Genomic DNA, 17,099 nt, shown 5'->3' with positions numbered 1-17,099 from the left:
GTTCCTTGTTTGCGTTTTTTTCTCCTGCAGGCATCAGACCGTGTAATGTGCTTGGTTTTTATTTTCCCACCGTGTGTTTGACACAGATAAATAGAAGTGATTCTATGAAGTTAATTTCAAAAAGGCACATAAGCCCATGTGACAGAAAGATTAAACTCATCTGTCAATGATTCATAATATGTTACCACGTTCAATTTATTGAGCAAAATTTGTCATAAAAGGTACGAATTTTTAATCTGCTGTGGGCACTTTGTTCCTGTCTAACGAGCTTGTGTGTTTTATAAGTATTAGTGTAAATATAATCATACTAATAGGTATATGCAGTTTTTTTTACGTACACCTTTCTACCACTGAGTTTACCCCCTTTTTGCCTTCAGAAGTGCTTTAATTTGGGGGGGGGGGCAAAGATTCAACAAGGAGCTGGAAACATTCCTCAGATATTTTGATCCGTATTGACAGTGTCACACAGTTGCTGAAGATTTCTTGGCACTGCATCCCAAAGGTGCCCTATTGGATTGAGATCTGGTGACTGTGAAGGCCGTTTTAGTACAGTAAACTCACTGTCATGTTCAAGAAACCAGTTTGAGATTATTTGAGCTTTGTGGCCTGTTGTGTTATTCTGGCGAAAGCAGCCATCAAAAGATGGGTACACTGTGATAATAAAGAGATAGATGGTCAGCAACAATAATCAGGTAGGCTGTGGTGCTTAAATTATGCTCAGTTGATACTAAGGGACCTAAAGTGTACCAAGAAAATATCCCTCACACCATTACAGCACCAGCAGGCTGAACTGTTGATACAGTGCAGGATGGGTGTTTATTTATGTTGTTTACCCTAAATTCTTACCATAAGAAATTGAAACTAATCAGACCAGGTAACATGTTTTCAGTCTTCTTTTGTCGAGTTGTGGTGAAGTGTAGTATCAGTTTTCTGTGTTTAGCTGGCAGGAGTGGCACCTGGTGTGATCTTCTGCCACTGTTCATCTGCTTCAGATTTCAGTGAATTCAGAGATCTTCTTCTGCACAGCTTGGTTGTAAGGAGTTGCTATTACGGTGACTGTTGCCTTGTTTTCGACTCAAAGCAGTCTAGCCTGTCATCTGACCTCTGGGATCAACAAGGCATTTTTGCCCCGAGAACTGCCGCTTGCTGGATTTTTTTTGTCTTTTTTGGACCATTCTCTGTAAACCCTAGAGATGGTTGTGTGGGAAAATCCCACAAAATCCATGCATGAGATACATGCCATGTGTCAATTCAATTCAATTCAATTTTATTTATATAGCGCCAAATCACAACAGCAGTCGCCTCAAGGCGCTTTATATTGTACAGTAGATCGTACTGTACAATAACATTGTTATCCCAAGCAATCTGTTTTTGACTCTTACAATCAGCCCAATTTTTCTGAATCTTTACATTTGTATTGAATCTACTATTTCCAAATCACATTAATTTAGTTTTGATCAAATTGAATGATAATTTGTTTTTATCAAAAATATTTATCATCATCTCATCCAGTACATATTACAAATCAATACAAGAGAAGAACATATTAGTGTCATCAACAAAAACTAGCATTTTTAACACGGTGGACACCTCACATTGATGTACTGTGTAACTTTTGAACAACAATTGGGGCCCAACACTGACCCCTGGGGGAGGCCACAAGCAATGTCCATACATACGGAGTAACAATCATTTAACTTCACAAACTATTGTTTGTTTCTTAACTAACTCCCAACCAAATTTAAAACTACACCGTAATGCCACTGAATCAATTATTTGTTATTAAAATATCATGATCTATTGTATAAAACGCCTTTCTTGATAGCCCAAACACACTGGGTTTTTTTTTGTTTGTTTGTTTTGTCTAGGGAGTTTGTGACGTGTTTAGTTTAATAATGCCAGTGATGTTGATCTGTTTGAAATAAAACCATACTTAGTATCTGTCATTAGTTTATCGTTGTATCATGAGATTCAGCACACATTACACATATTCATAATTAATCACTATTTTTTGCAATAAAACATTATGTTACACTCGAAGGTTTAATTTTTGATTGCAAACCTTTTTTGAATGCATAATAAAACATAAAAGTTGCGTTTCTGCTTGAGAAACTAAAACTGCTGACCTTTGTAGAATGAGCGTCTCACGTTTAAAAAAAAATCTAATTTACAAGAACAATTGAATACGTAGATTTGAAAACATCGTTATTGGAAACAGCACTGCAGATGAAACAGAATACAGCACGTCTTTCAATGGTTTAAGTGGTTATTTTGCGGAATATTTTACAGCTCTTCTTGTGTATCTTTGGTGGATGGCAGTACAACACACTCTGAAGGAGACGAAGAAGAAGTTACACCGGAAATAACCCTTTCTCTACTGTGCATGAGGTTGGCGGGCTGCTAGCTGTATATGTGTATTGGGGGTAATTCTTTGAATTTTGCTGCTCAACTGATCAACTCAACTCGTTGACCTAACACACCAGAAACACGCGGAATCGTTTCATTTGGGTAAAGCAATGACCGCACTTTTAAATGCTTTATTTCACTCTTAGCTGGCAGTTAGCTGTATGCTAAATAATAGGTTCTTAGTGGCAGCAGAAAGCTAACCGGTGTTCTGTCAACTAGCTAACATTAGCTAGCAGCAACTGGAAAAAAAAAGTTAAAGTTTTTGGTGTATCGCTTGATTATTTCTCTCGGGTATTTACGGAGGGCATCTGGCCAAATTGTGCAGTCGATTAATTGTGAACTGCTTTTTGTGCAGATAGGATAGGTGAGCGGTGGTTGCCCAGCCATGCCGTCCCCCGCTGGACCCAGCAGCCCCGCCGCTGCGCTCGCTGAAGCCCTGGAGAACTCCTCACGGCTCATCGACAGACACCTGCAGGATGACCGATGCTTTCCCGACCTGTCAGAACTGCTCGGAGTCCCCTCACACAGTAAGCTAAGGCGAAGGAAAGACCTAATGATAGCTGTTTGTTTACAGCTCATGCAACACTAAGAGTAGAGGAAAAACTGGGATGGATAATGTCGGTGAAAGCAAATGTTGCAGGAGGTTTTGGACAAAACTTTCCTACAGAGGATCTGAGCAGCAGTTGTTGCTCATGTGTGTGTAAAATACAGATTTCAGGAGTGACTGTGGGAAATATGGATGTGTTTGGGTGAAGAGAGACAGTTTAAAAAGTTCAGGGTGATGTGTTGAAAAGCATGAAAATGTGAAGGTTTAGCACTTAGGGTTTTTTTTTTAATTAAATGATTTAAGGCAAAAAGCTTTATCAAAATATTTGGTTAAACTCCCGTAGATCATCTCATTGTAAGAATGTATTCTCCATATGTGATTCTTTTTTTGTTTGGTTATTATTATTATTTTATTTAACTGTAAAAGGAGGAAAGCGAAATCTGCTCCACAGATTTATAAGCAAATGAAGCATCTCTATGTTACGCTTGCATCATGGTATTTTATTTTAAGGGGCTAAATTATTCTGTTGCTTAGTAGTTAAAAAGATAGATAAGGGAAATGCAAAGTTCACATTGGAATTATTTCATATCACTTGACCAAGTTTTGGATAAAATTCTCAGCCTAACCATCTCTGATTTTCCTGACAAAAATTCGAAAGCCAGGGTACACCTTTGACATGTTTCCAGTCTGTTGAAGGGCTAGCAGATAGTGACAGGCAACCATTAACTCTCACATTTACACCTTTAGAAGTTTAGGCAATCACCTATTAACCTAACCCCATGCATGTCTTTGGACTGTGGGAGGAAGCTGGAGTACCAGGGGACACTGGGAGAACATGCAAATGCCACACTGGATTTGAACCCGGTGCCTTCTTGCTGTGAGACAACAGTGCTAACTGCGCTCCTTATTATCAGTTTGTTTTTGTGTTTAGGGGGCATTTTTAAGACACCATTTTCTGTGGAGCCATTTTCATATATTGTAGGTAGTTCTCCTAGTAGCTAAGTAGTCGTTCAAATATTTTAGGCCAAATATCTGCTGATGTGACTGAAGGAATATGGAATTTCAAAAGTGTAGCTGAAGTTCAACATATATTTCTGACAGCGTGAATTTTGATGAAAATTTTAATAGTTTTTGGAACACAGATTTCCGTATATGAGGTGTTTTCTGTACTACCAAATTACTCATATCAGATGAATGGTTCGTTGATATTCCAGACCCGCCCCCCCAGAAAACCCGCCAAAACATCACCGTAACAACTTAATTGTTACTTCTTCTTCTTTTTTCTTTTTTTTGCAAAGATTTGGTGTCTTTGTTTATAACTTCAGCCTCACTTTCTCAGCATGACTTTTAAAAAATATATATTTTTACAGATGGTATTTAAGAGAGCTTAAATTTCACAATGTGAGTGTCATGCACTAGGCTAAAAGCTAAAGCCTGTCAGCTTCCTTATTTGGAAGTGTAGTCCTGGAATTTTCTTCAGGAAAACCAGAGACGGCCAAGCTTGATGCATTTGGTCAGTTGATATAGAATGAACCATTGTCTTAACACCTTTCAGTGTAACATCTTTATATATTTCAACAACTATATTGCTTACCTTATTTTACAGTGATGGAGAAAAACTTAATACTATAAACAGACTTCCTGTTGTTCTTCACAGATATGCCGTCCCTCTCCGGGGTGTCAGATATGGACTACCCACTCCAGGGGCCTGGTTTACTCAGTGTGCCTAACCTGCCAGAGCTCAGTGCAGTCCGCCGAGTCCCTCTGCCACCTGAGCTCGTGGAGCAATTCAGCCGTATCCTTTCGTTCATTCAGGAAAAACAAATGCAATGATTTTCATCTGACATATCGAGTAGAAAATATGTTCATTGCACTTGTGTTTGTTCCACAAGTAATACGAGTTTCAGCTTAACCAACTTGTAGACATGCAGTTCAACTGCATGATGGGAGTTTTCCCTGAAATTTCTCGAGCGTGGCTTACAATCGACAATGACATCTTTATGTGGAATTACGAAGATGGGTGCGTACCTCTTGGATAAAACAGGACTGACTGACTTTTACAAACCAAGTCGAGTGCACAAACTCTGCTAATATTATTAGTAATAATATTTTTGTTGAGAGTCTTTATTGATGATAAAACCAGGAGTTGAGGCATTTTTTTTTCTCTTTTTTTATTCCTTGCAGAGGAGACGTGGCCTATTTTGATGGCCTGATTGAAACTATTTTGGCAGTCGGCCTAGTAAAACCAAAACAAGGTACGCCTAGGCACTCGCAAAGCATTTGTCATCTTTTGTTTGAGTAATTCTTATGGGTTCTGTTTTTCTTTTCTCAGGGATTTTACAGCCACACATTCACTACCTCTTAGTATTGGCCACTTCTGTGGACGTGGTCATCCTTGGGCTCAGTTTCCCCAAAGGTCAAGCTGGTAAGTGATTCCTCATCAGAATTTTTGTAATATTTTGTAGGTAAAAGAAAAGGTTTTCCTTTTAACATTAATAGTTACACATTCCATCTCAAATCCTGCAGCAACCCTGGTATTAAGCAGCAGTACATTAAATTATATCCAGCTGTTTTAAAGGCATGTATTCAGTTTGTTACCATTTACATTGTCAGCTATATAACAACAAATGCCAGACAAGCACACTTTTAAGAATCGGTGTGAGGATATTTGTATGGATGTCAGAGTTGGGTAATGGGAGTAGTGCCTATGATATCATGATGTGCTTACGCTGGTTTATCTGGGTCATATTTGTGTCTCTCTCTTGTTTCAGGGTTGAATGACAGCATGTCTGGTGGGATGCAGCTGCTACCAGACCCTCTGTTCTCAATCCCCACAGACAACACCTACATCCTATCCATCACCTCCACAGATCTGGGACGCATCTTTATGGCGGGGAAGGACGGCTGCCTCTATGAGATCGCTTACCAGGCTGAGGCAGGCTGGCTGAGCCAACGCTGCAGAAAAATCAACCACTCTAAGAGCTCTCTGTCCTTCCTAATCCCTTCTGTTCTTCAGTTCTCCTTCTCTGAAGATGGTAAGGAGCAGGTTCACGTTTCCAGGTGGAGTGAAATATATCTGCCTGATTAAAGCTGACTGGAACATTTTGTTGCTTCTCTCCACAGATCCCATTGTGCAGATTGCAATAGATAACTCTCGTAACACACTTTTCACACGCTCAGAAAAAGGTGTCCTTCAGGTATGAGGCACATTTTGTGCGTACATATCTTTCTGATCGGCCCGGAAAGCAATAAATGTGCAGTAATCACCTGTCGTTTTAAATAATGAAATACTTTCATATTTATCAGGTGTATGACCTGGGTGCTGACGGGCAAGGAATGAGTCGCGTGGCAACAATGTCACAGAGTTCAATTGTTGCGGCTGCTGGAAACATTGCGAGGCATGTTTTAGTTTAATAAACATCAATCAAGCTTCTTTTTGTGTTGTTATCCGCTCAGAGGAGAGTATTTCTTTTTTCTCTCTGCCTGTTTGAAAAATTCAGTTTTTCCATTTTCAGGACAATAGATCGTTCGGTCTTCAAACCCATCGTACAGATCTCTGTGATTGACAGATCAGAGTCCTCAGATTGCCATCTTCTTGCCGTCACCCACGCAGGTATGTTATGAAATATTAATCAGTATGAGATGAAATACTAGAATACGTGCATTATGTATCGGTCTGTACTGATACTGTGTTTCTGCAGGTGTGCGTCTCTACTTCAGCACTACACCTTTTGCACCTCCGCACCAGAAGAACGTTGCAGTGCGACCTAGCCTACTAGCTATGGTACACGTTCGCCTTCCTCCAGGTTTTTCTGCCTCCTCTACCCTCCAGAAACCCTCCAAAGTACATAAGGCACTACACAGCAAAGGTAATAAGCAAATGGCACTCAGATCCTGAATCATTTATTTGTTCGTTCAGTAACGTACCGGGGCTTCGTTGGCAAGGAACCACATCTGTCTTTAATACATTTGAAATCTATCAGGTGTTCTTCTTATGGCTGCTTCTGAGACAGAGGACAGTGACATTCTGTGGTGCATCAATCACGACTCCTTTCCATTCAAGAAGCCCTTAATGGAGACGCAGGTTAGCACAAAAAAAGTCATGCAATGAATAAATTAAATGTATGTTTTCCCTTTCTTTGGCACTTTGTTAGATACTGATCAGTTTATCTGTCATGTTCGCTGCACATGTTGCATTGCAGATGATGTCTAATGTAGATGGACACTCTTGGGCTCTTTGTGCCATTAATGAGGAGCGACCGGCCAATTTTTTTACTCCGCTGAACAAGGACCATATCCCCATCACCAGTTCTCCTGTGGTGGTCCAGCAGCACAACATCCCTCCACAGAAGTTTGTCCTCCTCTCTGCAAAGGTTAAAATTGTTGTCATGATGCTTCATGTTGCATACGTAAACTTAATCTTGTTACAGTGTGACAAGACATTATCATAACTGTACAACTAAAAGTGTCAAATCTCCTTCAGGGGAGTCATATTTTTCAAAAGCTGAGACCAGTAGATCAGCTCCGTCACCTCCTGGTGAGCTGTGCTGGAGGGGAAAGTGAAGAAATTGAACGCTTCTTCAAGCTCCACCGGGTAAAATCACAATGACAATCACTGTGTAATGTTTTATAATCCCCTTATCATACCATGTAGCAGTAAGCCTATGCATGTGACTAGCTAGCAGCCTTTGTGACACACAGACACCTTCATCACATGCAACATATTTTTGAATCATTACTGTTTTCTGTACAGGAGGAGCAGGCTTGTGCCACAGCCTTAATCCTCGCTTGCTCCAGTGCTGCTTGCGACAGAGAGGTTTCACAATGGGCTACCAGAGCCTTCTTCAGGTCAGTTAATGGTTTGATATATGTAAATATTTCCAGTCGTTCACAGTGTGCACAAACTAAAGTCAGTGCTGTTTTTTACTATTTTGATCAGATATGGAGGAGAAGCACAGATGAGATTTCCTGCAGCCTTGGCGTCACCCAGTACTGTTGGGCCTGTGATGAGCTCTCCAGCACCGGGTAAATGAACAAACATTTTGCTGTGTCCACCTGGCTGGTGGGATGTGACCAAATCATGCAAAACAAGATCTGTACGTGAAGAAAACAATCATTTTAATCGCTAACTATAATATTTACCATCGTGCATTATTAATGCCCCCTTCAGGTATTATACCCCCAGCACTGGCCACACCCTTTGCATCAATGCAGTCTGGCTCTGCCCCCATCACACCTATGTCAGCTGGCCCTGAGGTGATTTTCTCCGGGAAGCACAACGGCATTTGCATCTACTTTGCACGCATTCTCGGGTTAGTAAAGCCTGTCATCATTTGTCACATTTTTCTGGGTCACAGCTTAAATACTCAGCCTCTGATTCAAAGCTTTGGTTGCTGATGTGTGTTGATGTTGTCCTTAAACTGCTGAGTCACATGTCTTCCTCTCCTGTTTTCCTGCTGACTCTGAACAGAAATATTTGGGATGGCAGCCTTGCTGTCGAGAAAACTATCAGCAAAGGGAATCAGACTGTCAGTATTGTAAGTAACATTACAGTTACATTTACTCACAGCAGAATTGTTTGGATTGTAAAAAAAATCTTGGATGTCAAGATAATTTTCTCCGGTTGAATGGAAATAAAATTTGTGCCCCTGTCAGCCCGTCCCCCTGGTTCATTCGAAATCTGGATTAGCTTTCCTTTTATTAGAGATCTTGTCTTTGACACTTGATTGGTGCTTGCCACTGGATTTGCATGTTAAGGACCTGGTTTGTTCTTGCTTTCGTCAGCTGAGAAATATTAGTTTTATTTCTAAATCTGTCCTGTAATTCACTCTTTAACGAGCTTTTACTGAGGCAGGTAGATCGTCTGCAGTTTGGATGATCTACAGAAGATCCTCCCAAACGTTCCCATGTCATACCTCTACTGATCTCATTGCTCCCAATCAAGTTTAGAATTCAATCTGTGAGCTCAGTGGATTCATTTAGCATTTTATTTGTCCTTATTGTCCTTCTTTTGTGGTTTTTATTTGATGTGAAGCTCCTTGTGATTTTTATTTTGAATGGCGCTAAGTAAATAAAACTATTCCTATCTCTTACATGTTGTTAATAATTAACACTAGCTTTCATCCTTTACCCCCACAGTTGGAAAGCAGTGTTAATTCATTTGATGTGGAGTCAGTCCTTCACGAGCTCTGCGGCTTGCAGGAGTTTCTGGATAAAAACTCTCAGTTCAGTCCCTCCTCTCTCGGTGCTGCAAGGTGAAGCTCCTTACAGATTTGTTTATTCTTATTTTGAGTTAATAGCTGTATTGATACCTCAGAAAGTTGTTAGATCTTTTGCAACATTGCCTTCAAATTAAAGGAGTAGAATAATATAAATGTAAAAAGAATTAAAGATTTCCTTCAGTTCAGTGAGCAGAATACATGATGTAACACCAGCTGGGATATGAACAGATGGTTTAACTTTGCTGAATGTTTTAGTCTGCGGAGAACAGTTCAGCTCAGGTGATTAAGGACTGAAAAAGGTATCAAATGAAGTTCTGTTTAGATGAGACGTCCCCTCAAACTAGCTTCTGTTCAAAACCCTCAAAAAACCAAAACACTTTCCTTTTTGATGTTAATGCACAAAACAGGATCTGTAGATGCTAAAAAGATAAAAATATACTTCAACAGACTCTTGTTTCCTATCTCTCTTGTATAACATCTGTGTTGTTTCCTCTTATCTTCAGCTCCCCTGCCAACCTGCAGCAAAGGCTGCTGGGATTCATGCGTCCTGATGGAGCCAGCTCTCAGCAGGTTCAGCAGGAACTCCAGAGGAAATATCACAGTGAGTCATGAATACAGGCTTCATTTTTTCCCCTGAATATTTTTTTTATTACACTATATATAAATATGGGAAAGGAGAAACAGTGTAAGTTTTTTTTTTTTTCCTTTGTCATTTCCGTTTCCAGCCAAGGCTCAAGTCTATGAGAAAGTGTCCCTGCAGGCCATCCAGCAGTTAGTGCATCGCTCATATCAGACTCTGGCCCTCTGGAAGCTTCTCTGTGATCATCAGTTCAGCCTCATTATGTCTGAGCTGCCAAAGGTGCATATGTGCACTGCAAACAGATGCTCATACCCCTGCAGTAAAACCTGGTATTCAATTGAAGCTCCCCGTTGTTTTTGGAGTGCTCCTTTGTCATTCTGCCATTTCTTGTTATTTGCAGGAGTTTCAAGAGCAGATGAAGGGAGCAAGTTTTAAAGATGTTGTGATAAGGGGCAAGGAGTTATCTGGAGCGCTCATCACAGGACTCATTAATGTCTATATCAAAGATAACGCCTCCGTGGATGCTATCAGCAATCACCTGCGCGACATCTGTCCGCTGCTGTACAGCAGCGATGACAGCGTTTGCTCCAAGGTTCGTACACACACCTTTTTTTTTTCCACCTCTGTGTTAAGTATAGTTACAATTATTGCTGCTTCAGGGGTATCACATTCTTACTTTATTGATGTGTGCGTCTTGTTTTCACATTTCTTATAATCATGGTATTTTTTAAGGCAATGAGGTCTTGTACTAAGAGGTTATTGATTTATCCACATCGATTCATGTGTCTCAGCACTGAATTTGCTCTTGTCCCCCACTCAGGCTAATGAGTTGCTGCAGAGCTCCAAGCAGATCCAGAATAAAGCAGATAAAGAGAGAACACTGAGAGAGTCTTTACGGCTCTACCAACAGATCAGCCAGCACACAGACCTCCCACTTGTTTGCTCCCAGTACAGACAGGGTAAGGAGATGCAAGACATCTCCACTATCTCTGTTTATATATATATATATATATATATATATATATATACTGTTCGTGAGATTTATTTTCTAACGCTGCTTATCTTCTCAGTGCGTTTCTACGAGGGAATCCTGGAGTTGTGTCTCACTGCGGCAGAGAAGAAGGATCCACAGAGGCTAGGGCCTCATTTCTACAAGAATGGAGAACCTGAGCAGGACAGAGTGGGACAGCAGGCCTTCCAGGAAAGGTAGAAGAAGCCTTAAACAAATCACCCACATCAGAGATGTAGTCATCACCGTTCTTTATCTTTGCTTTTTAAACCTCCAGACTTTCATGTTATAAGTGCATCACAGACACCATGCAGGAGCTGGTGAACCAGAGCAAAGCTGCCCCACAGTCCCCCAGTGTCCCTAAACAGCCCGGTCCTCCTGTCATGACCTCGGACCCCAACATGCTCAGCAATGAGGAAGCGACAGCTCATGTGAGTAGGAGTTTCTCTCATTTCTTTCTGCTGCACTGTGTATCATCTTCATTTCTAATAAAAATCTGTTCCTGTGTAGTTTGAGCAGATGCTGGGTTTGGCCCAGAGGTCTCAGGACGAGCTGTTTCACATCGCGCTCTACAACTGGCTGATTCAGGCCGACCTGACTGACAAGCTGCTCGAGGTACTGTCTGCTTGCTCGTAAATGTTTTGTTTCAGTAAAGCTTGTTTTACCTTTTCATTTTTCTTTCTCTTTTTAGTTGGCAGACATCGGTTCTTACATCAGTTTAGATCAGGGGTGGGCAATTCCAGGCCTCGAGGGCCGGTGTCCTGCAGGTTTTAGATCTCACCTTGGGTCAACACACCTGAATCACATGATTAGTTCATTACCAGGCCTCTGGAGAACCTCAGGAGCTAATTTAGCCATTTAAATCAGCTGTGTTGGTTCAAGGACACATCTAAAACCTGCTGGGACACCGGCCCTCGAGGCCTGGAGTTGCCCACCCATGGTTTAGATTCTATTTTCAACCAGATTTTATTGCCCCAAACATAACAGCTAATATACATGGAAGACAGGTGCTGAGAAAATCTGAAATTTATAAGAGAACAAATGAAAGGAAAAAATAGTTTCTTTAAATTCAAATTAATCAAGTAATGAATTAATTTCTAGTTTTAATTTGTTTGTAGATTATTATTTAGATTTTTAAATAAAGCTCCTCATTTATTTGCTTTCCCAAATGACCTTTCTATTTATTCATGAATGTTTCACATCTCCTTTTTATTGATTCATCCAAAGCTTTTGCACCTCAATTTCATTCAAAGAAATTGTTTTATGAAAAAAATATATAAATGAAGATGTATAAAAATCAACTGGTGTGTAAAAAAAACTAGGAGAATTAAAACCGATTTAAATACTTATCAAGGCAAGTTGAAACTACATTTTTTAAAAAAAAATAAAAAATGTTTGATTCCTAAAATGTCTTTCACTTGACGTAAAAACTCCCCTAAAATAATAAAAAAATGAATAGAAAAATGTTTAAATCTAACATTTTACTGCATATTCAGTGTTGTTTTACTCTGATTCTTGCAGTTTTATTTTTTACACCTCCACACATTTGTGTATGAACAAATTGAAGATGCCTTTTGGCATTGTCATGGTGATTGCACACCAGTATATGATACCCGTGTTTGTCCCTGTGCTCTGCGGTCCAGGTGAATTCTCCATACTTGGAAGAACATCTGATGCATATGATCAAGCAGGACCAGAGTAAAGTTCATAATATGGACCTCCTGTGGCGCTACTACGAGAAGAATCGTAACTTTGGCAAAGCTGCCCACGTACTGGCCCGCCTCGCCGACATGCACAGGTTCGGACACAGCAGTACAATGCCAACGCCACAACATGCAACACATTTACATGGAAAATTGGCCACCTCCAACACTGACTCCTTCAGCAAGTGTATACGTTATATTCAACTTATTAAAAAACAATTTAGAAAAAGTACCTTGATGTTTGCACTCTGATCATGTAGCACGGAGATCTCACTGAAGCAGCGTTTGGAGTACATCGCTCGAGCCATCCTGTCTGCGAAGAGTTCATCCTCTATCTCAGCTCAGGCATCTGACGGAGAGTTCCTCCATGAGCTGGAGGAGAAGATGGAGGTAACCCTGACGTTGTAACGCTTACAGTGAAAGAAATCCTAGCCTGAAATTCAGCACATTCTGCTCACGCTCTGTCTACTTCCTGTCTGCCATAGCTTGTGCGTATCCAAGTACAGATACAGGAAACCTTGATCAGACAGTACTCCCATCATCCCTCTGTGAAAAATGTCATCTCTCAGTTGGACTCGGAACTAATGGACATCACAAAGGTAACGTGCAACTGTGGAACAGAGAAGAGTGTTTTTAGGAGTATTTTAACACGCTAGCCCTAATTTAAAGGTGATGGATAAAGAGTTTTGTTTTTACAGTGAATAGAAATTTGTTTGTGGAACTGTTTTTGTTGCATAGCTCTATGGAGAGTTTGCCGATCATTTCAAATTGTCTGAATGCAAACTGGCCATCATTCACTGCGCTGGACACTCTGACCCGATCCTGGTGCACTCGCTGTGGCAGGAGATTTTGGAGAAAGGTGAGCGAAATGTCAAGATCCTGCAAAAATGCAACCTGGGACACACCCCCCCCCCCCCCCCCCCTCTCTCACACCCACACACACCCTTTCTGCTTTATATTTATGTATTTTTTTTGCATGCTTTATATCTCACTTATACCTCTTCTCTCTTTCAGAACTGGAAGATACTGTGGCCATGAGTCCAGTAGATAGAATGAGGTCTCTTAATCTGAAGCTGGTATCGCTTGGAAAGATTTATGCTGGAACACCGAGATATTTCCCTTTGGGTAAGCTGTAATTACATTGAGTTTTAGTCTGATTAAAATTTGCCAGCTTGCACTTTAAAATTTTGTCAACAGTAATATAATTGGAGTTCCCTTTAGCATCATTTATGTCAGCATGTCTCTGGTGTGCAGGTCTGTAGGGTCATGTTGGTGATTAAGGCAATTGTTTAATTATCCTCCTTTTTATAACCAGCATGTTCAAGCTTGTCATGCCTATGGAGGCATTTATTAATTTTATATAAATCATCGGTACTTGCATGCATGCACATAATCAATTACGTACCCGGGAGTGAACATATTGCTGAGTATGCGATGCTAAGGAGCTGATGTGTCCTGTGATTGCAGAGTTTCTAGTAAAGTTCCTGGAGCAGGAGGTTTGCCGGCTCAACTGGGATGTGGGATTCGTTACATCCACTATGCAGGAGATTGGAGTGCAGTTGCCACGTCTGTTGGAAGTCTATGACCAGCTCTTCAAAACTCGGGTACATGCAGTACCCTGTGACTTTTTAAGCTGAACTTTCTTTTAGTCTGTTCAGTAATGATCCACCTATCTCAATGAATCAAAAAAACCAACCCTTTGTTTGTTTGTTTCTAAATTTTTCATAGGATCCTTGCTGGCAACGTCTGAGGAAACCACTTCATTTAGTGGAGTGTATCCATGTACTTCTCTCAGGATATGTAGAAGACCCCAGCAGGGTACCAACTTATGACAGGTAATTACGGTCTGTTCAGCTCCTGGCCTGTAGTGGCTGCGGTAGTGTTCACAGCATTAACCTAAGGTCCCCAGTGAGCATTACTATCACAACTGTTGCCATCAGTCAGTGTGTAAGCTGATTATTTTATTTCTTTTAGAGACGATACACATTCATCAACATTACTGTACATGTGCCAGTGTTGGTTAAATCTCTGTTGAACTTTTGTCCCCTGGACAGATGTTGAAAGGAAAAAAAGCACACTGTTTAAAGCCATTTAAAAGTCCATGAAAATGAACCATATACAATAAAAACCACTAATATTAAATAGTACTGGAATAGGGAGTTTAAGTTTGCGCAGAGGCAGTTAAAACACAATCCCTTAATCTCTCTTGTACTACAGATGAACCTGTGAAACTTTAACCGAGATTACATACAAAGAAGTCATAAGAGGCATGCTTTTGTTTACTCATTGGGGGTGAAGATCAGAACTGAGAACCTCTCAGGCCCAGATTATTCTCCATTTTGGACAAGGACAGCTGCAGATCCAATGCACGAGCAGGCATTCCTGTAGTCTTCCTTCTGGTAGTCTGCTGGCTATGCACATGTGTAGTTGGTACGTTAAAATATAAATTCTCCAGGGACGAGTCTGGCGAGACATTTACACCGGAAAGTATGATCTTGGTTTATTTTCAAGACTTTAGATAAAATCTTAAGCTAAATTTTAAATGCTGTGAGCACAGGAAGAAAGTACTTAAAAAGCGTAACAGAGAGTAATGACGCTGAACATTTTTTTTTAAGTAAGTGAATACATTTTCTAATTTTACACCAAAAATAGAAAATGTATTAAATGTTCCATAAAAGGAGCAAAATGATCACGCTTTAAATACAGGTCTTATCTTGATCACACTAGTGTTTTTTGTACCCCCCCCCCCCCCCTCTTCAGTGTGATGCATTTTTGCTGTTTCTAAGCAACAGATCATGCCCATCATGCCAGCTCCCAGCAGGCAGTCAGATACCGTGGACAAACATGTAAAACCTCACCTCGTTTGGCCACGTGTGATGTTTAGTTTGCACTTTGATCATTTCTCTGTGATTTATTCAGGTCAGAGTTCACTAAGACTATATGAAGCATCCCATTTCCAAACATTGCAAAGTTGTTTTTGTTTTGTTTTTTGCAGACGTCGCTTCACTAACGTGTGTCTTGACAACATCTGCGGTTACCTCGTGGAGCTGCAGTCCCTGAGCCCAAACTCTGTCCTTCAACAAACCATCGGCAACTTCAAGTCCCTGCAGGCAAAGCTGGAGAAACTCCACTGATGTAACTGTGGTCAAGAGACGGGTGACTTGTGGGTGTTGCCCTGTTGGCCTTAAGTGAAAACTGCTGATTTAAAGTGTGTTTACATTGTCAGCAAAGGACAATATGATGATGACGTTTGTATTACAAAGTAGAGTTTGGCTCTTTTTTCCCCTCCAGTTTGTTTTGCAGCTTGGAGAGACAGGTTTTTATAACTTATTTGATACATTTTGTTAGTTTAAACATTATGCAGAAATACAACCTTGGAAAGAATGACTGTTATTTGCATTGTGTGCAAATAACAGTCATATATCTAAAGATGAGAAGACACTTTTTTCATCACAAATATGAAATCCCTTTAAATTTTACAGCTTATTGGTTATAGTGGAAATGCAGTTATGTGATGGTTGATTTTTCTGGTAAAATGTCCCCAACTGAAGCCATTTCTTCACAGGGGAATGATTTTGATTGTTCTATTGCCTGTCTGCAAACAGTTTAGTTTTATATGTTGTAATTATGTACATAACTTGGCCATAATGCCGTCGTTTCTGCCACAAGTCATTTACACATTTCATTTTATTATTTACAATGAATGTTTTGTCTGCTTGGGCGTTAGATTTAACGGTGCCATTGTGTGTGAGTGCTTTTTTTGTGATTGTTTTGAAAGCAGAACGATTTTTTAACTCTGCAAACTTTGGCCCACTTGGAAGAAAAATAAATAAAACTCATTTTTAATGAAATAAAACAGAACTTTTGAGGATGTTTTCAAAACACTACACAGAAACTAGGTGTTGTCTGTGAACTAGACACACACGTGTTCTTGGTTGAGATATATCTGTGTGAAACTCTACAAATGATCAGCAGAAAGGGGCATTTAATTGCTTTGGGTGGATGTGACACTGTTTACATAATTATCTTTAATTGACTCCCTCACTCATGCTTTCTTAGAAACATCAACCCTACAAGGCAGTAATTGCTAAATTACAATTAGCTGTGTGTTGGAGTACACAATTGTGTTTTGATTCTTAGCCTCATGAGAAATAAACAGATTTTGACCTGATGTTGGGTTTATTTTTGTTGGTATACTTGCACACGCTCCAGTATAGTAAGCCATGCATAATGTCTGTGAGGGAAAATGTCTGAAGGTTTGCATCTGTTTTCCTAATGCTTGAATGTTTTTGTAGAAACCTAAGCCAGAACAAATACAGGGTTTTCCTGGAGTATGTGTAAACATTTTCCATTTGATTGTTTTAGACCCATGATTGTCAGATATGTGTTTTTATAGCTGAAAAGTAGCAAACTGAACATATGGCAAACTGTTGGTACAAGCAAAAAGCCATCTTTTATTTGTGACGATGTAATCTCAGATACAATAAAGATGACAGTACCTTCTGTTAAGCGTACAACCAGTCACAGTGAAACTATTCACACTCTGTCACTCTGAAATGACCAGAGAGCTTGTTCTAAGTAGGTGAGGGCCACTTGTCATATTGAATTTTCTGCTCTTTAAATGATAGTCAGG

At 40.1% G+C, this 17,099-nt stretch overlaps 1 protein-coding gene across 1 annotated transcript; it reads left to right on the top strand.

Moving 5' to 3' along the window:
* The first annotated feature begins 2,338 nt into the window (after positions 1-2,338).
* On the top strand, positions 2,339-16,637 carry nup155 (nucleoporin 155). Its single transcript, XM_085463741.1, has 34 exons — positions 2,339-2,508; positions 2,762-2,933; positions 4,611-4,748; positions 4,877-4,973; positions 5,138-5,208; positions 5,286-5,378; positions 5,725-5,988; positions 6,077-6,150; positions 6,260-6,351; positions 6,469-6,566; positions 6,655-6,822; positions 6,937-7,037; positions 7,156-7,326; positions 7,437-7,547; positions 7,707-7,801; positions 7,893-7,978; positions 8,124-8,265; positions 8,424-8,490; positions 9,092-9,207; positions 9,678-9,775; positions 9,900-10,033; positions 10,155-10,346; positions 10,575-10,713; positions 10,825-10,960; positions 11,041-11,194; positions 11,274-11,378; positions 12,407-12,561; positions 12,727-12,856; positions 12,952-13,065; positions 13,205-13,325; positions 13,481-13,591; positions 13,934-14,070; positions 14,195-14,301; positions 15,462-16,637. The coding sequence occupies exons 2-34, from the start codon at positions 2,792-2,794 to the stop codon at positions 15,598-15,600; spliced, it is 4,098 nt and encodes a 1,365-aa protein (XP_085319867.1). The 5' UTR covers positions 2,339-2,508; positions 2,762-2,791; the 3' UTR covers positions 15,601-16,637.
* The last annotated feature ends 462 nt before the right edge of the window (positions 16,638-17,099 follow it).

The sequence above is a fragment of the Copadichromis virginalis genome, linkage group LG7, assembly GCF_057382275.1.
Source record: "Copadichromis virginalis isolate Kocher_CV1m ecotype Utaka linkage group LG7, C_Virginalis_male_GT1.1, whole genome shotgun sequence".
In the NCBI taxonomy this organism is placed as follows: domain Eukaryota; kingdom Metazoa; phylum Chordata; class Actinopteri; order Cichliformes; family Cichlidae; genus Copadichromis; species Copadichromis virginalis.
Note: the sequence above shows the minus strand (reverse complement) of the source record. Positions and strands in the feature narration are given on the sequence as shown.

What these genes read in the sequence shown, in the direction of transcription:
- nup155 (XM_085463741.1), top strand. Translation starts at nt 2,792, where the DNA reads ATGCCGTCCCCCGCTGGACCCAGCAGCCCCGCCGCTGCGCTCGCTGAA. An exon ending in ATGTGGAATTACGAAGATGG is followed by an intron (nt 4,974 to 5,137) that starts GTGCGTACCTCT and finishes TATTCCTTGCAG; the next exon opens with AGGAGACGTGGCCTATTTTG. An exon ending in GATGAGCTCTCCAGCACCGG is followed by an intron (nt 7,979 to 8,123) that starts GTAAATGAACAA and finishes TGCCCCCTTCAG; the next exon opens with GTATTATACCCCCAGCACTG.